This window comes from Simochromis diagramma, unplaced genomic scaffold, assembly GCF_900408965.1.
Source record: "Simochromis diagramma unplaced genomic scaffold, fSimDia1.1 OVJJ01000771.1, whole genome shotgun sequence".
Lineage (NCBI taxonomy): Eukaryota > Metazoa > Chordata > Actinopteri > Cichliformes > Cichlidae > Simochromis > Simochromis diagramma.
In genome coordinates, this window is record NW_024387180.1 from 57,901 (window position 1) to 75,436 (window position 17,536).

At 42.3% G+C, this 17,536-nt stretch overlaps 1 protein-coding gene and 1 long non-coding RNA gene across 2 annotated transcripts; one reads left to right on the top strand and one right to left on the bottom strand.

Moving 5' to 3' along the window:
• Window positions 1–4,063: 4,063 nt before the first annotated feature.
• LOC120745027 (inactive tyrosine-protein kinase transmembrane receptor ROR1-like) lies at window positions 4,064–8,231 on the bottom strand. Its single transcript, XM_040049638.1, has 3 exons — window positions 7,542–8,231; window positions 6,976–7,340; window positions 4,064–6,777 (listed from the first exon to the last, which is right to left on the bottom strand). The coding sequence occupies exons 1-3, from the start codon at window positions 7,686–7,688 to the stop codon at window positions 6,075–6,077; spliced, it is 1,215 nt and encodes a 404-aa protein (XP_039905572.1). The 5' UTR covers window positions 7,689–8,231; the 3' UTR covers window positions 4,064–6,074.
• Window positions 8,232–9,921: 1,690 nt separating this feature from the next.
• LOC120745028 lies at window positions 9,922–15,768 on the top strand. Its single transcript, XR_005698540.1, has 3 exons — window positions 9,922–9,932; window positions 14,526–15,243; window positions 15,569–15,768. It is a non-coding gene; the product is annotated as an uncharacterized LOC120745028 (long non-coding RNA).
• Window positions 15,769–17,536: the final 1,768 nt, after the last annotated feature.

The following is a 17,536-nucleotide window of genomic DNA, read 5'->3' on the forward strand; positions in this document are numbered from 1 at the left end:
TTAAACTTTAAACAGGAATCCAGAAACCAAGCATGAGGAACAACCCACAGAAAAACAGCTTGGAGCAGGGCAAAGGTGACGAGACAACAAAGATTGAATAAAAAGGAGGGGTAAAAACCAGAAGTGAAACTAAAACAAGGCACACTTTTATTGATTTTGACAATCATTTCTCACAGAACAAACTGTTCTTTCATTCAAGATACAGTTAGTTGTTTCTTGAGATTATATGATAGATGAAAGGGTGTTGTGCCTACAGATATACTTCGTCCTACAGATTGATTAGTGTGCAATTATATGATACAACAAATTATTAATTATATATTCTCATAAACTTAGAGCTAAACCAATAAAAATACATAGCGGGAGGTTTCTGTAAGCTCGCATCTTCGTCCCAACTGACAAAGATGGACTTCTCCATTCTGCCTAATCACACTTTATGTATGTGGCTAAAGATCAAACACAGACATAGCACGCCAAAGGCGGAGGATATAAAAAGTCTTTGGCATTCATGTGCAGCAGAGGCAAATTTTAATTAATGCCTGCACCTTCAATCTCAAGATACAGTCCTGATCAAAAGTTTAAAATGTTTTGTCTCACTCCCATTTCTTCTTGTGGCACGTTGAAGCTCTACTTGGAACCTTGTTAAGTTCCAACAATGCAAAATATGATTATTTTTTTTTTACCATTTTTCAAGTGGTCTTAAACTTTTGATCGGGACTGTATATGAGTATCTGTATCACAATAAGGACTGTTTATTTTTAAAATGACTGAGCAGTGAGTGCTTCAGATGATGTTACTAACATCAAAGCCCATTGCAGCCCATTTCATTCTGAAATAAAGGGGCTAAATGAGGCTTCTTTAGCAGAAAACACCCTCAGGGCTCACCTTTCTTTGGTAACGAAGGGAGTGGTCATCCTTAGTTATGCAGGAAGCTGCTTCTCTGGCTTTGAACCAAAGAGATTTAAGCATCAGGGCGAGTCGCACGCATCAGCTAGACTTGTTTGTGTTTATTTAGATGTTCTTGTCTGCATAGCTGTGGCAGATAATAGCTATAAGTACAAACATCTTATTTTAAACTGAATTTTGAGGTTTGTTGCACTTCTACTCTGCTACATGTCAAAAATATTATACTCTTTATATCGTCTTTTAGGTCTGTCGCCATACTGGATTTACTTGTCGCTTTTAAGATTCTGATTATATTAAACTATGGGGAAAAATATGTTGAAATAAAATAAAATAAAAGTTTAAAACTATTTCCCTAAACCATTCAAAATATTTTCCATCCATTGTCTTCACTTCAACAGAAACCATAGTTCCTAGAAAAGCCACTTGAGGCTGGCTCCAATCTCACTTCCCGGAGATTCCAAAGGAACCTCCAGAGCTGAAAACTTAAGCCAGTACAGAAGGGCCAAAAATGGCAGTTTCCCTACAGTCGGTGCCACTGCAGCAGTTTCGCACCAAAAGGGTGTCAGTCCCAGTTCATACAATAGATTAGAGCCCTGCACTGGGACCAGATGGTTAAAAATAGACAGCATGTCCCGAGATTGTCAGCTGGGTGGAGAGTATAACTGATCTTACTAATTATGTGATATTACTATGTGTTAATATGCAAGAGGTCTGCCCCCTAGTGTCAGATCTCTCATATGACTCTGTGGCTCAGCTCATCTTATAGCAGTGTTTTTGCCAAAGCACGCTGCTGTTTGCAATTAAAATGCTTCTTACGTTCACCAAACAGCAGCTTCTTTATAGAAAAGCTAATGAAGATGTGGAATATTTAGCACCTAAATATCCAGATGTTTTCCTCAAGAATCACAAAGAAGCTTAAAAAATAGTGAATAATAGACTGAATTCAACAGATGGGCAGAAATCTGGCTGCAGATTTCTCATATTTTGATATTGTTTTCCCTTCCCACAAATGGCCAAAATAAAGTTCATTCAGACACAATATTAAACAGTTTTTTAGAATTTAAGGAAAGAAAGGACGGTGAAAAGATTCAAATTGAAGGTTGACTGATTAGTTTTTTTTTTTTTTCTAATCAGCTTGTGAGATAAAATTCAACACTCCATAAGAAGATTACATTTGAGTATTAGGTAGGAAAAGTCTGCCCAATAGAACATTATTTTCATTTTGATATTTTATGTTTCTGAACCATGATTCTAAATCACCCATGAATGTTAGCAAGAACGGTCACATGTCCACATGGTACTCTGCCCTACGGCAAATGTTGATTGAACTTCCTGACAATTCTGCATTAGCTGCAAACTTCCCCAAAAAACGAATGGATGGAAAATAACCATTGCTTGCACCCATAATATAGTCACCCAGAAGCTATTAAACAGGATTTTATTAAAGGACTAGGAATTAAAAAGGGTGCATTTGATAGCAACATCAGTTGCTCAGTCAGCAAGCACATGGTGTATCAGTACTGGATGTACAAATTGGTTTTCTGGATGACACGATGCTGGCATCTCCCATCAGCGCAGATGTTGGTTTCTATCAAATACAGATGCCTCCTTTCTTCTCTTCTGTTTCCTGTGCACTCCTCTCTTTGGTTGCACTTGCATGTGTAACAAATGGTTTTGGTTGATGCCTTGGGAGAAATTACATTAAATGATGTCAGAGCGCGGAGTCTCTGATGTAGGAGTCGTGAGGGTTTACTGCTGTGCTACCGCTGCTCACAGAACACAATCACAAAACAAACTGTTCCAGACCGGCAGCAGAAAATGTTTTGAGCAGTCGAAAGTCTGCATTGCTGCTAATGACCGACTGTCTTCTCTTTTCCCACGAACACTCGCAGGCTCATGCTTGACAGGGGGAAGAAAGGACACCTGCACTGCAAAATGGAGCTTCAGTTTTGTTTGTTTTTTTGCATGACTAGTTCATTCAAATGACAGAATACTTATTTAGTTTGTTGGTAATTATATCTTATCTCTGCAAAAGGGAAGAAAAACATTACTAAATATTCTGATAGCATTTTCTGGTCCATGAGTTCATTAACCCTTTCAGGCCTTTAAAGGCAATGAAGCAAAACACCTAGATCAGAGCTGAGCTCCTGGACAGTCTGAGGTTCAACCTGGCAGCGTTGAATGGACCGAAACATAACGTCCTAGAGGTGTTCTAGAACATTTAGGTTAGGTAAGTGTGAAGTGTCAATGATATCAATTGATCCTGGTACCTAATGGCATTCAGAGTCCTGTTGTCTAGGTTGAGCCTGTTGAGGTCATGAATATGCCTCCACAGACCATCACTGACCCACCAGCAAACCGGTTATGCTGAACAATGTTACAGGCAGCATAACATCCTCCACAACTTCTCCAAGCTCTTTCATGTATGTCACATGTGCTCAGGGTGAACCTGCTCTCATCTGTAAAAAGCAATAGATGTGGACCTGCCAATTCAGGTATTCTGTGGCAAATGCTAATCAGACTCCTCTGTGCCAGCAGTGAGCAAAGGGCCCACTAGATGATGTCTGGCCTTCATAAGTCTGTTTCTGATTGTCTGGTCAGAGACATCAACACCAGCGGCCTGCTGGAGGTCAGTTTGTAGCTCTGGCAGATACTGCTCCTGCTGATGGAATAACAATCTTGTGCAGTTCTCATAGAGTAGCCTCCTTTCTCCTGGAATGTCCTCCATGCTCGTATGACTTTACTGGCAGACACAGTCTGTATGTCTGTAAATATAGAACATTACATCTGTTATGACACTCATAACCTGGATGACAGTCACTCTGGTTCACTTATTTTTTTTTTCCCAATTCAAGGTGAAAGATCTGAATTTGAGCCTGAAAGAAATGAAGTGAAGCAGACAAACACACACCCGGAAAGGCTACACAGGAGCCATTTTTTCATCTTTGACTATTATTTCCAACTGTTTCCAGTTGTGACTACAGTAATCAAACAGCTAAAGGGCCCCACCACTTGGCCAACAGTGGTCACTGCAATTATAAGGCAAAGATATTCAAAACTGTTCTCAGAAATGGTGATTTGGTGGCCCCCAGTGGATTCACATTGCTATTACAAATCTGTATTCTTAAAACGGATCGATCATACAACAGAAGCAGCGGGATTTACCAAACATTTAATAAATGATTTTGCAATACAAAACATCTGTGCAAAAATATTCAGACAAAATACAAAGCCAAGGCCTCTCTTGATCAATATGCATGTAAACCTGTTATGGGCACACTGGCATTGAAATATACATATACTTTTGTTTCTTCTTACCAATAAAAGACAAAAAAAAGGCACTATAATGAATTTTTGCCAAATACAAAAATACCTAAACTTGATTAAGATTCACAGTCTTGTGTACAAGTGGTTTGTGCACTGCTATATTAGTACATAGACTACATAAAAAAAGATGACTGTAGCCTCAATGACGGCACCCAATGGTTGAAACCTTCATTTGAGCATTTTCACTTTTATTATTTTATTCTAATAGACTCTGTACACTCATACGGTAGCCATGCCTTATACTATTCTCTGCCTTATTAGCAATTGTCAGTGACAGCATCCTTAACAAAATGAGAAACGTCCTGTATTAAATAAGGCTTCACTGATGTCAAAAATCAAGTGAGAAGTGGACTGGACTGGGGGAGTCGCCCCCTGTTGGCCATCAGTGCAGACTGCGTTGGCCTTGCTTTTTTAAATCTGGAAGCAAAGTCCAGCTTATATATACAGTCTATGTTAGTATTCGTACATCATTTACATTGCTGGGGCTCATGGGTAAAGATGCTTAGGTAGCTCACTCTGCTTTAGAAAAATAGAATCACAAAAACACACAGAGAGGAAAGGCATTTGAAAAATACACTCAAATGATTTCAAATAGCATGGAAACAAGAGCACACCCTTCATGCTGCTAATAACAGCCAACCAGCTTCACTACTGACCGCTACTCACTTGAATGCTGAGGAAAACTAAAGAGCAGTAGGATTCATAAAGACAACTGAATTTGATTTTGATGCCATTTTTGCGGCTACTTTTTTCTTGTTGCTACATTTCACATGTGTCCACTTACTTTACAACTCAGAAAAGCACTTTATTCTCTGCATGTCCTCAGTAAAAACAACCCGGATGTGTTATTGCTGTAGTTAAAACATGCACTCAGGAACATTCGCACCCATAGATTGTTGACTTGACACATTACTGCTGGTTTTCTGACTTTTGTTTTGAGGGAATGAAAGAAGCTTCATATTTGGCCTCTCATAAACCATCGTGGATGGCTGAGGCATAGTTTGTGCGGCTACGAAACTGAGACTCACCAAACACACACTTCATCATCCTTCACTGGGAAACAGACAAAACGGTCAGACTTTTTTTTCAGGTTGTACTTTTTCTGTTAAAAGCTGCACGTGCTGAGCTACTTGTCAGAATCCTGTATATGTTAATACAGTCACCACTTGGTGTGTTAAAAACAAGTTGCAATAATATCGCAGCACACCTAATTTGCAGTATCCTTATTTAGATGCAACATTCTTCTGTCTATGTACATGGCTGAGATCTCATAAGTTACATAAAGTTACTTGCCGTTTCAATTCGCGCTCCCTTGGATATTTGATTTTTTGTGTTGACAAGCAAGCCAATGAACTAGTTCAGAAAAAAAGGCACCTGAAAGTCATCACATGAATATCCATGTCTGCCTGACATCCTGTAGGAAAAAGTCCATCGAGTGGGAATTGTTTAGTTTTTTTTGTCTGATTGGAACACAAACTGTTGAATAAGGCCACGGGAAGAATGTTTTCACCTTTAAAGTGTTTTACTTAATAAAAAGTTCATTTGAATATATATCTTTGTATTTCATTCATTCATTCAGGACCTATGTACTGTATTTACACAGAGGTTAAAATAACATTGTCAAACCATGATAGTAAGTACGCCTCCTGTAAACAGTGAGGCATGACAGAGTCAGACAGCTGCTTATATAGCCTGCTTAGTGTTTCTTGGATACCCAGATGTGTGGCACGCTCCATCTCTGTTGGGTCTCGGTAAGATCAGAGAAGAACTGTGACGCTGCGCCACTGGCTGAAGCGCTAAACGTCTCATATCTGGGATCTAAGCTCAAAGAGGTTGAATATTTACAGGTCTGCAGTGATGACTGAGCCGTTGTACATCAGCACATCAGAGTCAGGGGTAAGCAGTGCTGACGTCTGAGACACGTGGTCCACCATCCCCTTCTGGGAGATTTGTCCGTACACCTGAGCCGACCCTCCGCTGCTCCCCGGCATGATGCAGTGGGACAGCAGCGGCGTGTTGGCGTCATGGTTGGAGCCCGTAGTGGAGGGCACGCCGCTGACGTGACCCGTGCTGGTGGAGCCGCTAGCGCTGCTGGGGGAGCGGCTTTTTGGAGGGGGCAGGTGGTGCTGGATTACCCTAGTAGGCGGAGCTGGGGGTGCAAAGTGAGCTGGGAATGCTGCGTATCCTGGCGGGATTGGGTATCCGTTGACTGGGATAAAGCGCTGGTGGGTTTGGGTCACGGCCATGGGCGTCCATGCTGGAACTGCACCCATCTGTCCCGGCGCGGGAATAGCCTGGGCTGGGTAGAGGTACCCCGCGGCGGCGGCAGCAGCGGCAGCATAGCGTGGGTTGCTAAGGTTGCTGACGGGGCTGGCGCTGAGCGAGGTGGTCTGAGTGGTGGCGTTGCCTCCTCCTCCAGAGGGCGTGCTGGAGCTGGCGTGGGACGACAACCCCTCCCAAGCTCGCAGGCGGGCGTGAATATCCTTGAAGCGCGGCCGACGTGCTGGTCCTTCCTGCCAGCACTCTGTCATCAGACCATAAAACCTAAAAGCCAACAGAGTTATTTCATTACCACAAACAGCAACAATCAGACTGCTTCTAAAACTCTATTTGAATTGAATACACTAAACTAACCCTAATACCAGAGTCCAATAAAGACACTTGCACACTTGGGTTTCACCATTAGCTGGATGCACTACCTTCTTGTATACTTCTCATATTGCACCGGTAATTGCAACATACCTTGGTGGGCAGTCTTCGGGGCAGGGCAGCAGCTGCCTCTTTCTCACCATCTCCATCACTTCCTGGTTCGAGAAACCATAGTAGGGCTGTAGCCCGTAGCTGAAGACCTCCCACAGCACAACTCCAAACGACCAGATGTCCGAGTCTGTGGTGAACTTTCCTGAAGCGATGGCCTCAGGCGGCATCCAGCAGATGGGCAGCACAGTTTTAGGCTGGAGGCAGTAGTAGTCTGAGGAGTAGATCTCTCTGGAGAGACCCAGGTCAGAAATCTTGACGTGGAGCTGCTCGCCTACCAAAATGTTCCGAGCTGCGAGGTCCTTGTGAACGCAGAAGTGGCTGGCCAAGTACTCCATCCCAGCAGCCACCTGGTTCACAATATTTAGAAGACGTTTGAAGGAGCAGCGAAAGGTAGACATTAAAACACTGATTTTAATTCAAAGTTTCTACATGAGCGATTGAGATCATCATCAACATTTCATGTAAATGGTTCGTGTTTAAATGGAAGGCACAACAGTACTTCTTCCACTACGCTTGTAGCCAACTACGAGGATGTTTTTAGATCCTACCTGTATGGCCATATGCAGAAAATCTCCATGATCCAGGCTGGATTTCACCGTGCCGTCCTCATTGCTGCTACAGCCGACGTCTGAGTGTGGCGAACGCATGATGAGGAACTCGTGGAGGTCACCTTGGGGCAGAAACTCAAACAGCATGCAGACCGGCTGCTCCTGGGTAACCACACCCACCAGGCACACCAAGTTGGGGTGCTGAAGCTCGGTCAGCACTGCGGCCTCCTTTGATGAAGTTGGATAAATAATGGTGAATTTCAAAGAAACAAACAAACAAAAAAAGGTGGCTGGCAGGTTGATTTCAACATTTACTGGAAAAGTGGATATTTACAAAAGATGTGGGAGTTTAATGGAGAAACTGAGTCTGAAACTGTGTGGCTTTGACAGGTGATAAGAAGATCACCCAAGCTGGTTTCACAACGGCTCATTGATCACTTTTGAAATTGAGTCGATGGCAGTACCACTTTAAAACGTGGGCACAGTTCAGGTCTGCCTCACTTTCTGTAAATGGAAAGTGAGGATTACGTCTTACACATGCCGACTGCCTCAATCTTCCGTCACATCTAAATTTATCTGGACAACCTTCCACCAAGTTACAGTTTATTTTGGGAGCTATTTCCAGAGAACTCATCTACAGTTGAGCGGTTCAGCCGTCTCCAATCTTTCACCGCGTCTACCTTCTATAGACATACAGTGGGGCAAAAAAGTATTTAGTCAGCCACCGATTGTGCAAGTTCCCCCACCTAAAATGATGACAGAGGTCAGTAATTTGCACCAGAGGTACACTTCAACTGTGAGAGACAGAAAGTGAAAAAAAAAAATCCATGAATTCACATGGTAGGATTTGTAAAGAATTTATTCGTAAATCAGGGTGGAAAATAAGTATTTGGTCAATAACAAAAATACAACTCAATACTTTGTAACATAACCTTTGTTGGCAATAACAGAGGTCAAACGTTTACTATAGGTCTTTACCAGGTTTGCACACACAGTAGCTGGTATTTTGGCCCATTCCTCCATGCAGATCTTCTCGAGAGCAGTGATGTTTTGGGGCTGTCGCCGAGCAACACGGACTTTCAACTCCCGCCACAGATTTTCTATGGGGTTGAGGTCTGGAGACTGGCTAGGCCACTCCAGGACTTTCAAATGCTTCTTACGGAGCCACTCCTTTGTTGCCCGGGCGGTGTGTTTTGGATCATTGTCATGTTGGAAGACCCAGCCTCGTTTCATCTTCAAAGTTCTCACTGATGGAAGGAGGTTTTGGCTCAAAATCTCACGATACATGGCCCCATTCATTCTGTCCTTAACACGGATCAGTCGTCCTGTCCCCTTGGCAGAAAAACAGCCCCATAGCATGATGTTTCCACCCCCATGCTTCACAGTAGGTATGGTGTTCTTGGGATGCAACTCAGTATTCTTCTTCCTCCAAACACGATGAGTTGAGTTTATACCAAAAAGTTCTACTTTGGTTTCATCTGACCACATGACATTCTCCCAATCCTCCTGTATCATCCATGTGCTCTCTGGCAAACTTCAGACGGGCCTGGACATGCACTGGCTTCAGCAGCGGAACACGTCTGGCACTGCGGGATTTGATTCCCTGCCGTCGTAGTGTGTTACTGATGGTGACCTTTGTTACTTTGGTTCCAGCTCTCTGCAGGTCATTCACCAGGTCCCCCTGTGTGGTTCTGGGATCTTTGCTCACCGTTCTCATGATCATTTTGACCCCACGGGATGAGATCTTGCGTGGAGCCCCAGATCGTGGGAGATTATCAGTGGTCTTGTATGTCTTCCATTTTCTGATGATTGCTCCCACAGTTGATTTTTTCACACCAAGCTGCTTGCCTATTGTAGATTCACTCTTCCCAGTCTGGTGCAGGTCTACAATACTTTTCCTGGTGTCCTTCGAAAGCTCTTTGGTCTTGGCCATGGCGGAGTTTGGAGTCTGACTGTTTGAGGCTGTGGACAGGTGTCTTTTATACAGATGATGAGTTCAAACAGGTGCCATTCATACAGGTAACGAGTGGGGGACAGAAAAGCGTCTTACAGAAGACGTTACAGGTCTGTGAGAGCCAGAGATTTTCCATGTTTGAGGTGACCAAATACTTATTTTCCACCCTAATTTACGAATAAATTCTTTACAAATCCTACCATGTGGATTCATGGATTTTTTTTTCACATTCTGTCTCTCACAGTTGAAGTGTACCTCTGGTGCAAATTACTGACCTCTGTCATCATTTTAAGTGGGGGAACTTGCACAATCGGTGGCTGACTAAATACTTTTTTGCCCCACTGTACAACAAGCCGTGCTTGAAATCTTGTGGGCCTAGACGCCTTTCCTCTAAGAAAGCAGCCACATGTAGTTTTTAGCAATAGGATATTTTAGTGGTACATTTCATTTTCCAACTCTACACAAAGACGACTGATGTGGCTTCATTATTGTATATCAGGGCTCTAGACTAACTTTTTGCCATGGGCGTACCGGTATGCCTAACTTTAAAAAGTTAGGCGTACCGGCACAAAAGTTAGGCGCACACAAATTTTATAGTAATTTACATAATATAATGTGTTTTTCTGGATACACTGTGCTTTTTCAGCATTCAAAGATTGATGACACCGTGTCAGAGCACTGGCTATGAATTTCAGAAGGATCAGGCCTTAACTTAACAGAAAAGTTAGCAATAGTTCTTTTCCTATTACAGCTACATCCACTTCTGTCGTGCCTAGGCTGCTCACTAGGGCTGGGTATCATCACTGATTTCTATAATCCATTCGATTCCGGTTTTCAAAGTCCCGATTCGATTCAACTTAGCCTCAGACAGTCAGAAATATTATAATTCTGATCATTTATCAGTACTGACTTCATCAGAATTGTGAACATCACAGCAGATGCCTTTGTGTGAAAGTAACTGAGAATAAAACACAGAAAAACATGAAGGAGATTTTCCTGGTCTGGCTTTTTATAGCAGATAACCTTACAAATATTCTACAATGTTCTGCATATAAAGTTTAAATTTCTTCAGTATTGAACAACAGAAAAAATAGGCTTTCTTGTCCGAGGTCATTTAAGTGAAAAAACAGAAAAGAAAAAGACAGCAGCCACAGCGCTGTAAACAACGGTAGACTGGTGGGTAATAAGCGAATGAATAATACAGAAAACAGAGATTGGAGACGGGAAACTGTTCTTGAAGTACAGAGAGAGAGAGAGAGAGAGCTAGCTGTGCATGGAGTGTGATTTTAATAGTCGTGGAAGCAAAACAGCAAAATTCATGACGACATTGATCAAATGTGAAGCGCAGTTTGCTGCTTCTTTTGCTGCTGGCTCGGCGAATTTTACCACGATGGGGTAATTCGCAACCCCAATGCACATTCATAAGTTAAAATGGCAAACACTGGGGTCTGGAGGGACCCCGAACCGCCGGAGCAAACAACTCTCAACTTCACATCATCATCATCATCAATGTCTCCTTCTCGGCAGTGTTCGCGTAAACCGGCCTAAGTGAGGACTTCGGACTCTCCCTGCCTCCCCGTCCTGCGACCTCCTTCTGCTCCGTTCTCCTGCTCGTCGCAGGTGAGCGCTTTGCCGGATGGGCCTTGGGTTACGCGTAAATGGGCCTAAGATAGGACCTCGGGCTCTCCCTTGCTCCTCGTCTTCCTTGCTCCTTCTCCATCGTTCTCCTGCGCCTCGCTAGTGAAAGAGCAGCTGCTTGGCCTGCCTATTACGCGAACACCGCCCTCCAGTTGGACCTCGGGCTCTGCGTTGGTCCTCGTACTCCTTGCTCCCTCTACATCGTTCTCAAGGGCCTCGCTAGTGAAAGCGCAGCTGTTTGGCCTGCCCATTACGCGAACACCGCCCTCCGTTTATGCTCCTCGCTAGCGTACGCTTATGTCTGCGGAGGGCCGGTTTCGCGAACACCCCCTTCAGTGAGGACCTCGGGCTCTGCGTTGCTCCTCATCCTCCTTGCTCCCTCTTCATCGCTCTCATGCTCCTCGCTAGTGAAAGAGAAGCTGTTTGGCCTGCCTATTACACGAACACCACCCTCCAGTTGGACCTCGGGCTCTCCGTTAATTAGGTGATGACGTCATTTAGCGACTTTTAGGACAGCCAATAGCGATTTTCCTTACTGAGGAGTTGGCAACACTGTCTTTGTGTCACTGTGTGGCACCTGCACAGTTTAGGAATGCAGCTTGCCAACCAAGCTAGCTAGCTAGCACCACCACCAGCTTATTATTGTCATTGTATATATACAACTAAATTGTGGGTGCTCCAACTGTCCATGAAAAATAATACAAATAGTAAGACAGCAGGCAGACATTAGAGGACAGATTTCAGGCCTAGTATAAGTGGACTGAGTGATGAGGGTTACTCAGATCATGGCTGAAATTTCTGGGTGAGTGGACAGGAGTGGGGTGTGGGGGGCAGTGTTTGTTAACAGTCTGAAAGGCCCTGAGGAAGAAGCTGTTTGTGAGTCTGGAGAATTTCAGTGTAGAATTTCAGCTTTAATTCACTGATTCCCCCCCCCCCCCCTTAATACTTAGAAGAAGGAAAATAAAAAGAGTTAAAATGAGTGACTGATGCCATAAACTCACCAGCGCAGTGTTTCCAGACGTTCCAGCTGTTTTCCTGTATACTTCTATGAGCAAACTTCCAATTAAATTGCAGACACTTTCTGTACAGTGGGATAAACAGGGAGAAGATTGCTGTCCTGATACTGGTGTGCCATACTGCTAAATTTAGTATCAGTGCTAAAACCTTTTGTGTTTGTTTCAAACAAGTTGCCCACTTAGGGAAGCTCAAATTTGTTCTCTGTATTGTCAGATGGACATATGAGACACTTTGACTCTTCAGTGCAGTGTGGAGCCTAACAAATATCTGTTTTGTGTCCCAGCTGATCAGCAGGAGGAGAAGAGTCTGACGGAGTAGCAGAGGAACATTTTCAGCTACTTGGACTCAGATGAGTCACTACAGAGAAAACAATGAGCTCAACACAGAAGGTGACAGATATTACTGTTAAGAAATACTCCATCAAAAGCTGAAGTACTGATATAACTTGTTTACTCAAGAGAAAAAGTACGGGCTCTGAAATGTGTAGAGTAAGAGTAAGAAAGTAAAAGTAGCTCCTTGAAGAACATTTTTACCACCTATTTTTATCCAAAGTTAACTGAACCTTGTGCTATATTAACCTCATAAGACCCGACCTCTTCCACAGCATTTTTAATTTCTCTTTGATATTTGGGCTGATTGGGACCTGATGAATGTAAAAAAAAGAATTACCATAATTTTTGTTTCTAAGAAAAATGAGAGCCACATATGAGGATATTCGTTTAAAATTTCGATAGTAGAGTAGCAGTATAATGTCCTCGTGAGTGGATATCAGGCCCTTGTAGAGCAAAATTGAGTATTTTGACATTTCTCAAATGTATGTGGACATCACCCAAAATGTGATGTCCACATACATGGACGCCAGGTCCTAGGAGGTTAATGTAATATTTAAAATAAGATTAGTAGATGAAATACGAACTATTTATTTCTAATAAAGACACCGTTTGAATCAGTTAAGTAGAAGATGAGCAGAGAAAATTAAGGAAAATAAAACATATGTGTACCCAGATAGCAAGGAAACATTGAAACAATGTTTAGTCAATATCAGGCAATGTCACTGAATCAACGTTGAGGTGTGATATTGACCTAACGTCACTCTTGCACCCTTTATTGTTATTAAAACAACGCCAGGTTTTGATATTGAATCAATGTTGAAAGCTGACATTGATTCAACGTTATATTTTCTAATACTGTTGACATTGAAACAATGTCAGATTCTTATATTGAAACACTGTTGAACTATGATGTTGATTTTCCACCTCTTTCGCAGTTGCTTTTTATTGAAACAAAAGTTAAATCATGACTGGAAATCTACCGTTCTTTATAGGTATTTTAACCAATGCTAAACTACTGCATGTTTCCATCAATACTTAAACCACCTAAAGACATAATTGTACTTATTCCTCTAATTGCACCTTATATGTTAAAAAATGTCTCACAATGTATCATGTCAATAGTAACATTCTAAAAACAGAAAGCATCACACATGTAACAGAGAAAAAAAACTAAACAAAAAAGGTCAATAGACATGTGTCGTTTACAAAATACTTTATTAAAAGACAAAGTTTCCTATTAAGATTTCTATGTTTCATGTCATTTTTTAATTTTTACTCCGGTATGGGGATGGATGATGTGCGTCCTGCTCCACCCATACGATCCGGAGCGTATCCGAGCCATTTCTGGACTACTTGAGCAAAGACAAACTCAGACATAGAGTTCGCCCCTACCTGCTGCGTCAGGCCATCTAGGACAAAAATAGACACACACACAAAAAAAGACAAAAAAAAAGTGAATCAGAGCACATGAATAAGCTCTTGTTAATTCTCTCCAGCAGGGAGAAGGTATGTAAACTCCTAGGCTGATAAACATGAAAGTCACCAGGGGGAAATCAGCAAGGGGGAAATTAGCTCTTTGATTCCCAAAGAGCTATGAGCTGAAAATGTAATATGTCTTAGCATGGTGTGTCGTGTATCCTTTAAAAAAAAGACAACATGGGGTCCTCGGGCTGTACAAAGTGTACAACCCGAGGACAAAACAAGCCAAAGACCAAAGACTCCATCTCCAGATTAATCGGACATGAAAGTCTTGTTATTAAGAAAGACAAAGTAATATAGCAAAAACCGGACATAGGAAATGTGAAACCAGGGCCTCAGGTGGCACCCAGCACATTAATTGATCCCTTTATTGTTCACTTTAGGCTCATAACACTACAATAAACGGTAAAACTTACCAAATATGCATCTGCACAGCGCTGTCTCTTTAAATGCCCTTTTTTGCTCAGTCTGGTCCTTGGTCTTTTTTATATATTATTTATATATCATATATGTATACATTTTTATATATCTGTGTACAAGCAGGAGGGATGGGCATGATTTTAGTGTTTGAACAGTCATGAATTATTTTTAACACCAGGTTGGATGTAATGTGTTACTACTACCAGTAGGTGGGGATAAGAGACCTTTAAGGTGTTTGGTGCCACACTCCATCTTCATGTTTAAAACTAGTGTTAATGGAGGGAGTTTGAAGGTTCAGTTTGTTCAACGACTACATTTCATTCACTGCCTCTGTTTGTATCTCTGTCACTGCAGGACCAACATGGACCGAGAAGTCAGCGCTCTCTAACAGCATCAGGTCATCCACACTGAAGAGAGACCGTTCAGCTGTGACTTGTGTGAAAAGTCTTTTTCCTGGAAGACTGCCCTAAAAACACACCAACTTATCCACAGTGGAGTTAAAGCGTACAGCTGTGATCAGTGTGGCAGAGCTTTTACTCACAGTAGCACCTTACAGGGGCATCTAGTTACCCACTCTGGAATTAAGGCATACAGCTGTGACATTTGTGGAAAAACTTTCAGTCACATAGGAAGCCAAAATAGACACCTACGCATTCACACCAGACATGATGTGTACTGGTGTGAACAGTGTGGCAAACATTTTGCTACAGACACACACTTACAACGACACACGTTTACCCACACTGAGGAGAGACCTTACAAATGTGACCTGTGTGAGGAGACTTTTAAAGCTCCACATTACCTGAGACAAAACCAACAGATCTACACCAGAAAGAGACTCTACAAGTGCAGTTACTGTGAGGTATGTATTTCTATTTTTATCTTGTCATTTTAGCCTGACTCTTTGAAACAACTCTGTTAATTAAATTGTGTCAGCATGTTAGCAATTCTACTGCATGGAAAAGCAGCTCTGAGTGATTATTCAGATTTTCATGTCAGTTATGATTTTAGTATTACTGTAGTATTATGGTGGTTGTATTGTAGTTATTGCAGCCCAGTAAACTGAGTGTTTCAACTGAAACTGTAAAATGTAACTGGACGTCTGCAGAGATGCTCTTTATTTCAGGCGACATTCAGGATAAAAATGTTGAAGGACTGACTTACACTGTTTTTGTGTCTTTGTTTAGAAGCAGAGCGACACAGATGGATCCAGTTCTCAACCCTGTCATCACTGTGGTGGTGGGAAAAACTTTCGTTGTGACCTTTGTGGAAAAACTTTCAGTTGGCAAACCGCCCTAAAAATACATCAACGTAGACACACTGGAAACAAACTGAAATACTGCAAAGAATGTGGGAGAAGCTTCACCACATCAACTGAGTTAAAAGGCCATGAACTCTTTCACAGTGGGGTCAAAAAGCACCACTGCATCACATTTTTCACTAAATTCTGATAAAATTTTCAACAGTCTTTAACATTTCAAAAGAAACCTGCAATTTGTCTTCCTTCCACTTTCGCTCTGCTCTCCTACACTGACGCCTGACTGCTCTGGTGGATTCATTTAACCAGCATCTGGTTTTTAATGGGCCCACAATGTTTGAGGTCTGAGTACAGGTTTCCTGCAAATGCAAAATAAGCTCATATGGGGTGGGCCCAATAACTATCTTCAGGGTCGGTAAAGATTTTCTTTATAAAAGTAGAGGAGAGGAGAGCAGCGGCAGAAGAGTTAAACATACAGCAGTGGGTGGAGCGTGAGCTTTAAACTCATGCACAAGAGAAATGTCAACTGGCAGCCTGCACGGCCACTGATTTCTACAGTTATTGGACTGTAGAAATCAGTCCAATAACAAGGTGTGTAACATCTAGCAGGGTGACGGAAAACCCCAGGGTAACTTCTAAGGACCTCAACGTCTCTCTCACATTGCGTTTTTTAAACATGTTTCCATTTGTCACTTCAGTCTTTACTCTGAAATACAGGAAGAGAAATCATGGCTGAAACAATTTCTCATGAAACCAGGGGTGTGGTCGAACAGTCAGTTTTGGTGAGGAAGTTTCCTAACTGAGAGAAGTGACCCAGAAGTATCTGTGTAGCAGTCACAATGAATCACGATCATGAGCTTTATTAACTGATCAAAGTCTATTCTTTAATTTTCTGTATTATTCAGTTTGCATTGGTAATGTCCATTATTGTAATACTTAGGGGTGCAACGATATTCGTATCGATATTGAACCGTTCGATACAGTGCTTTCGGTTCGGTACGCATATGTATCGAACAATACAACATTTGTAATTTATTTTATCAATTTTCCTTCTGACGATGCTGTCTGTGTTGAGCGCTCAGTGAATCTGTGTTCGACTACTCCGCCTAGGCTGCACTGTCGAGCGCAGATCCACTGAGCGCTCAACACAGACAGCATAGTCAGAAGGAAGAGAGCAGGGCAAGCTAGCGAGACAGAAGTTAAGCTCTACTTGCAACAGGCAAATTGAACCTCATTCAGATCTGGCGTTTGGAATTATTTTGGTTTTCATGTGACGTATGACCCTGAAGGTAAGCGAGTCATGGACTAAAGTAAAACAGTATGTTGGATGTGCCATGCAATGCTCAATTACATTGGTGTGAACTAGTGTGTTAGCGCAGTTAGCTCGTTAATGTGTTTGCCGTCTAGCCCCATGCACGGAGCGATCGGCGGTAGCTCGTTAACGGAGATTTGCCGTGTTGTGGCGTTAAGGTCATTTCAACGAGATTAACCTGAAAGCACTAGTGGGAACACAACGAATATGACTGCACATTTACGCCGACATCATCCTAGTGCAAAGACAAGTGGAAGCAGACAAAAAAAAGCAAGCATGCTACTAACTTTAGCCGAGTCATTTAGACAGCTGTTAGCACATGATTCTCCTTATGCTGCTGAGAATATAGCCCAGAAGAAGCGGATAGTATAGCTTTTATTTTGGAAAGAGCCATTTCTCTGTAATAAACTCTCTTTTCCAAAGATGAGTGATTCCTCAATCAGATACAGGGCTTGCAATATCGCTAGCCCGACGTCCCGGAGCTAGCGATTTTTTCAGTCGGGCTACCAAAATCTATCTCTTCCCTGCCCGTCGGGCTATTGTAGGAAAAATATATGTCAATGCTTTTGCATTCTTTCAGAAATG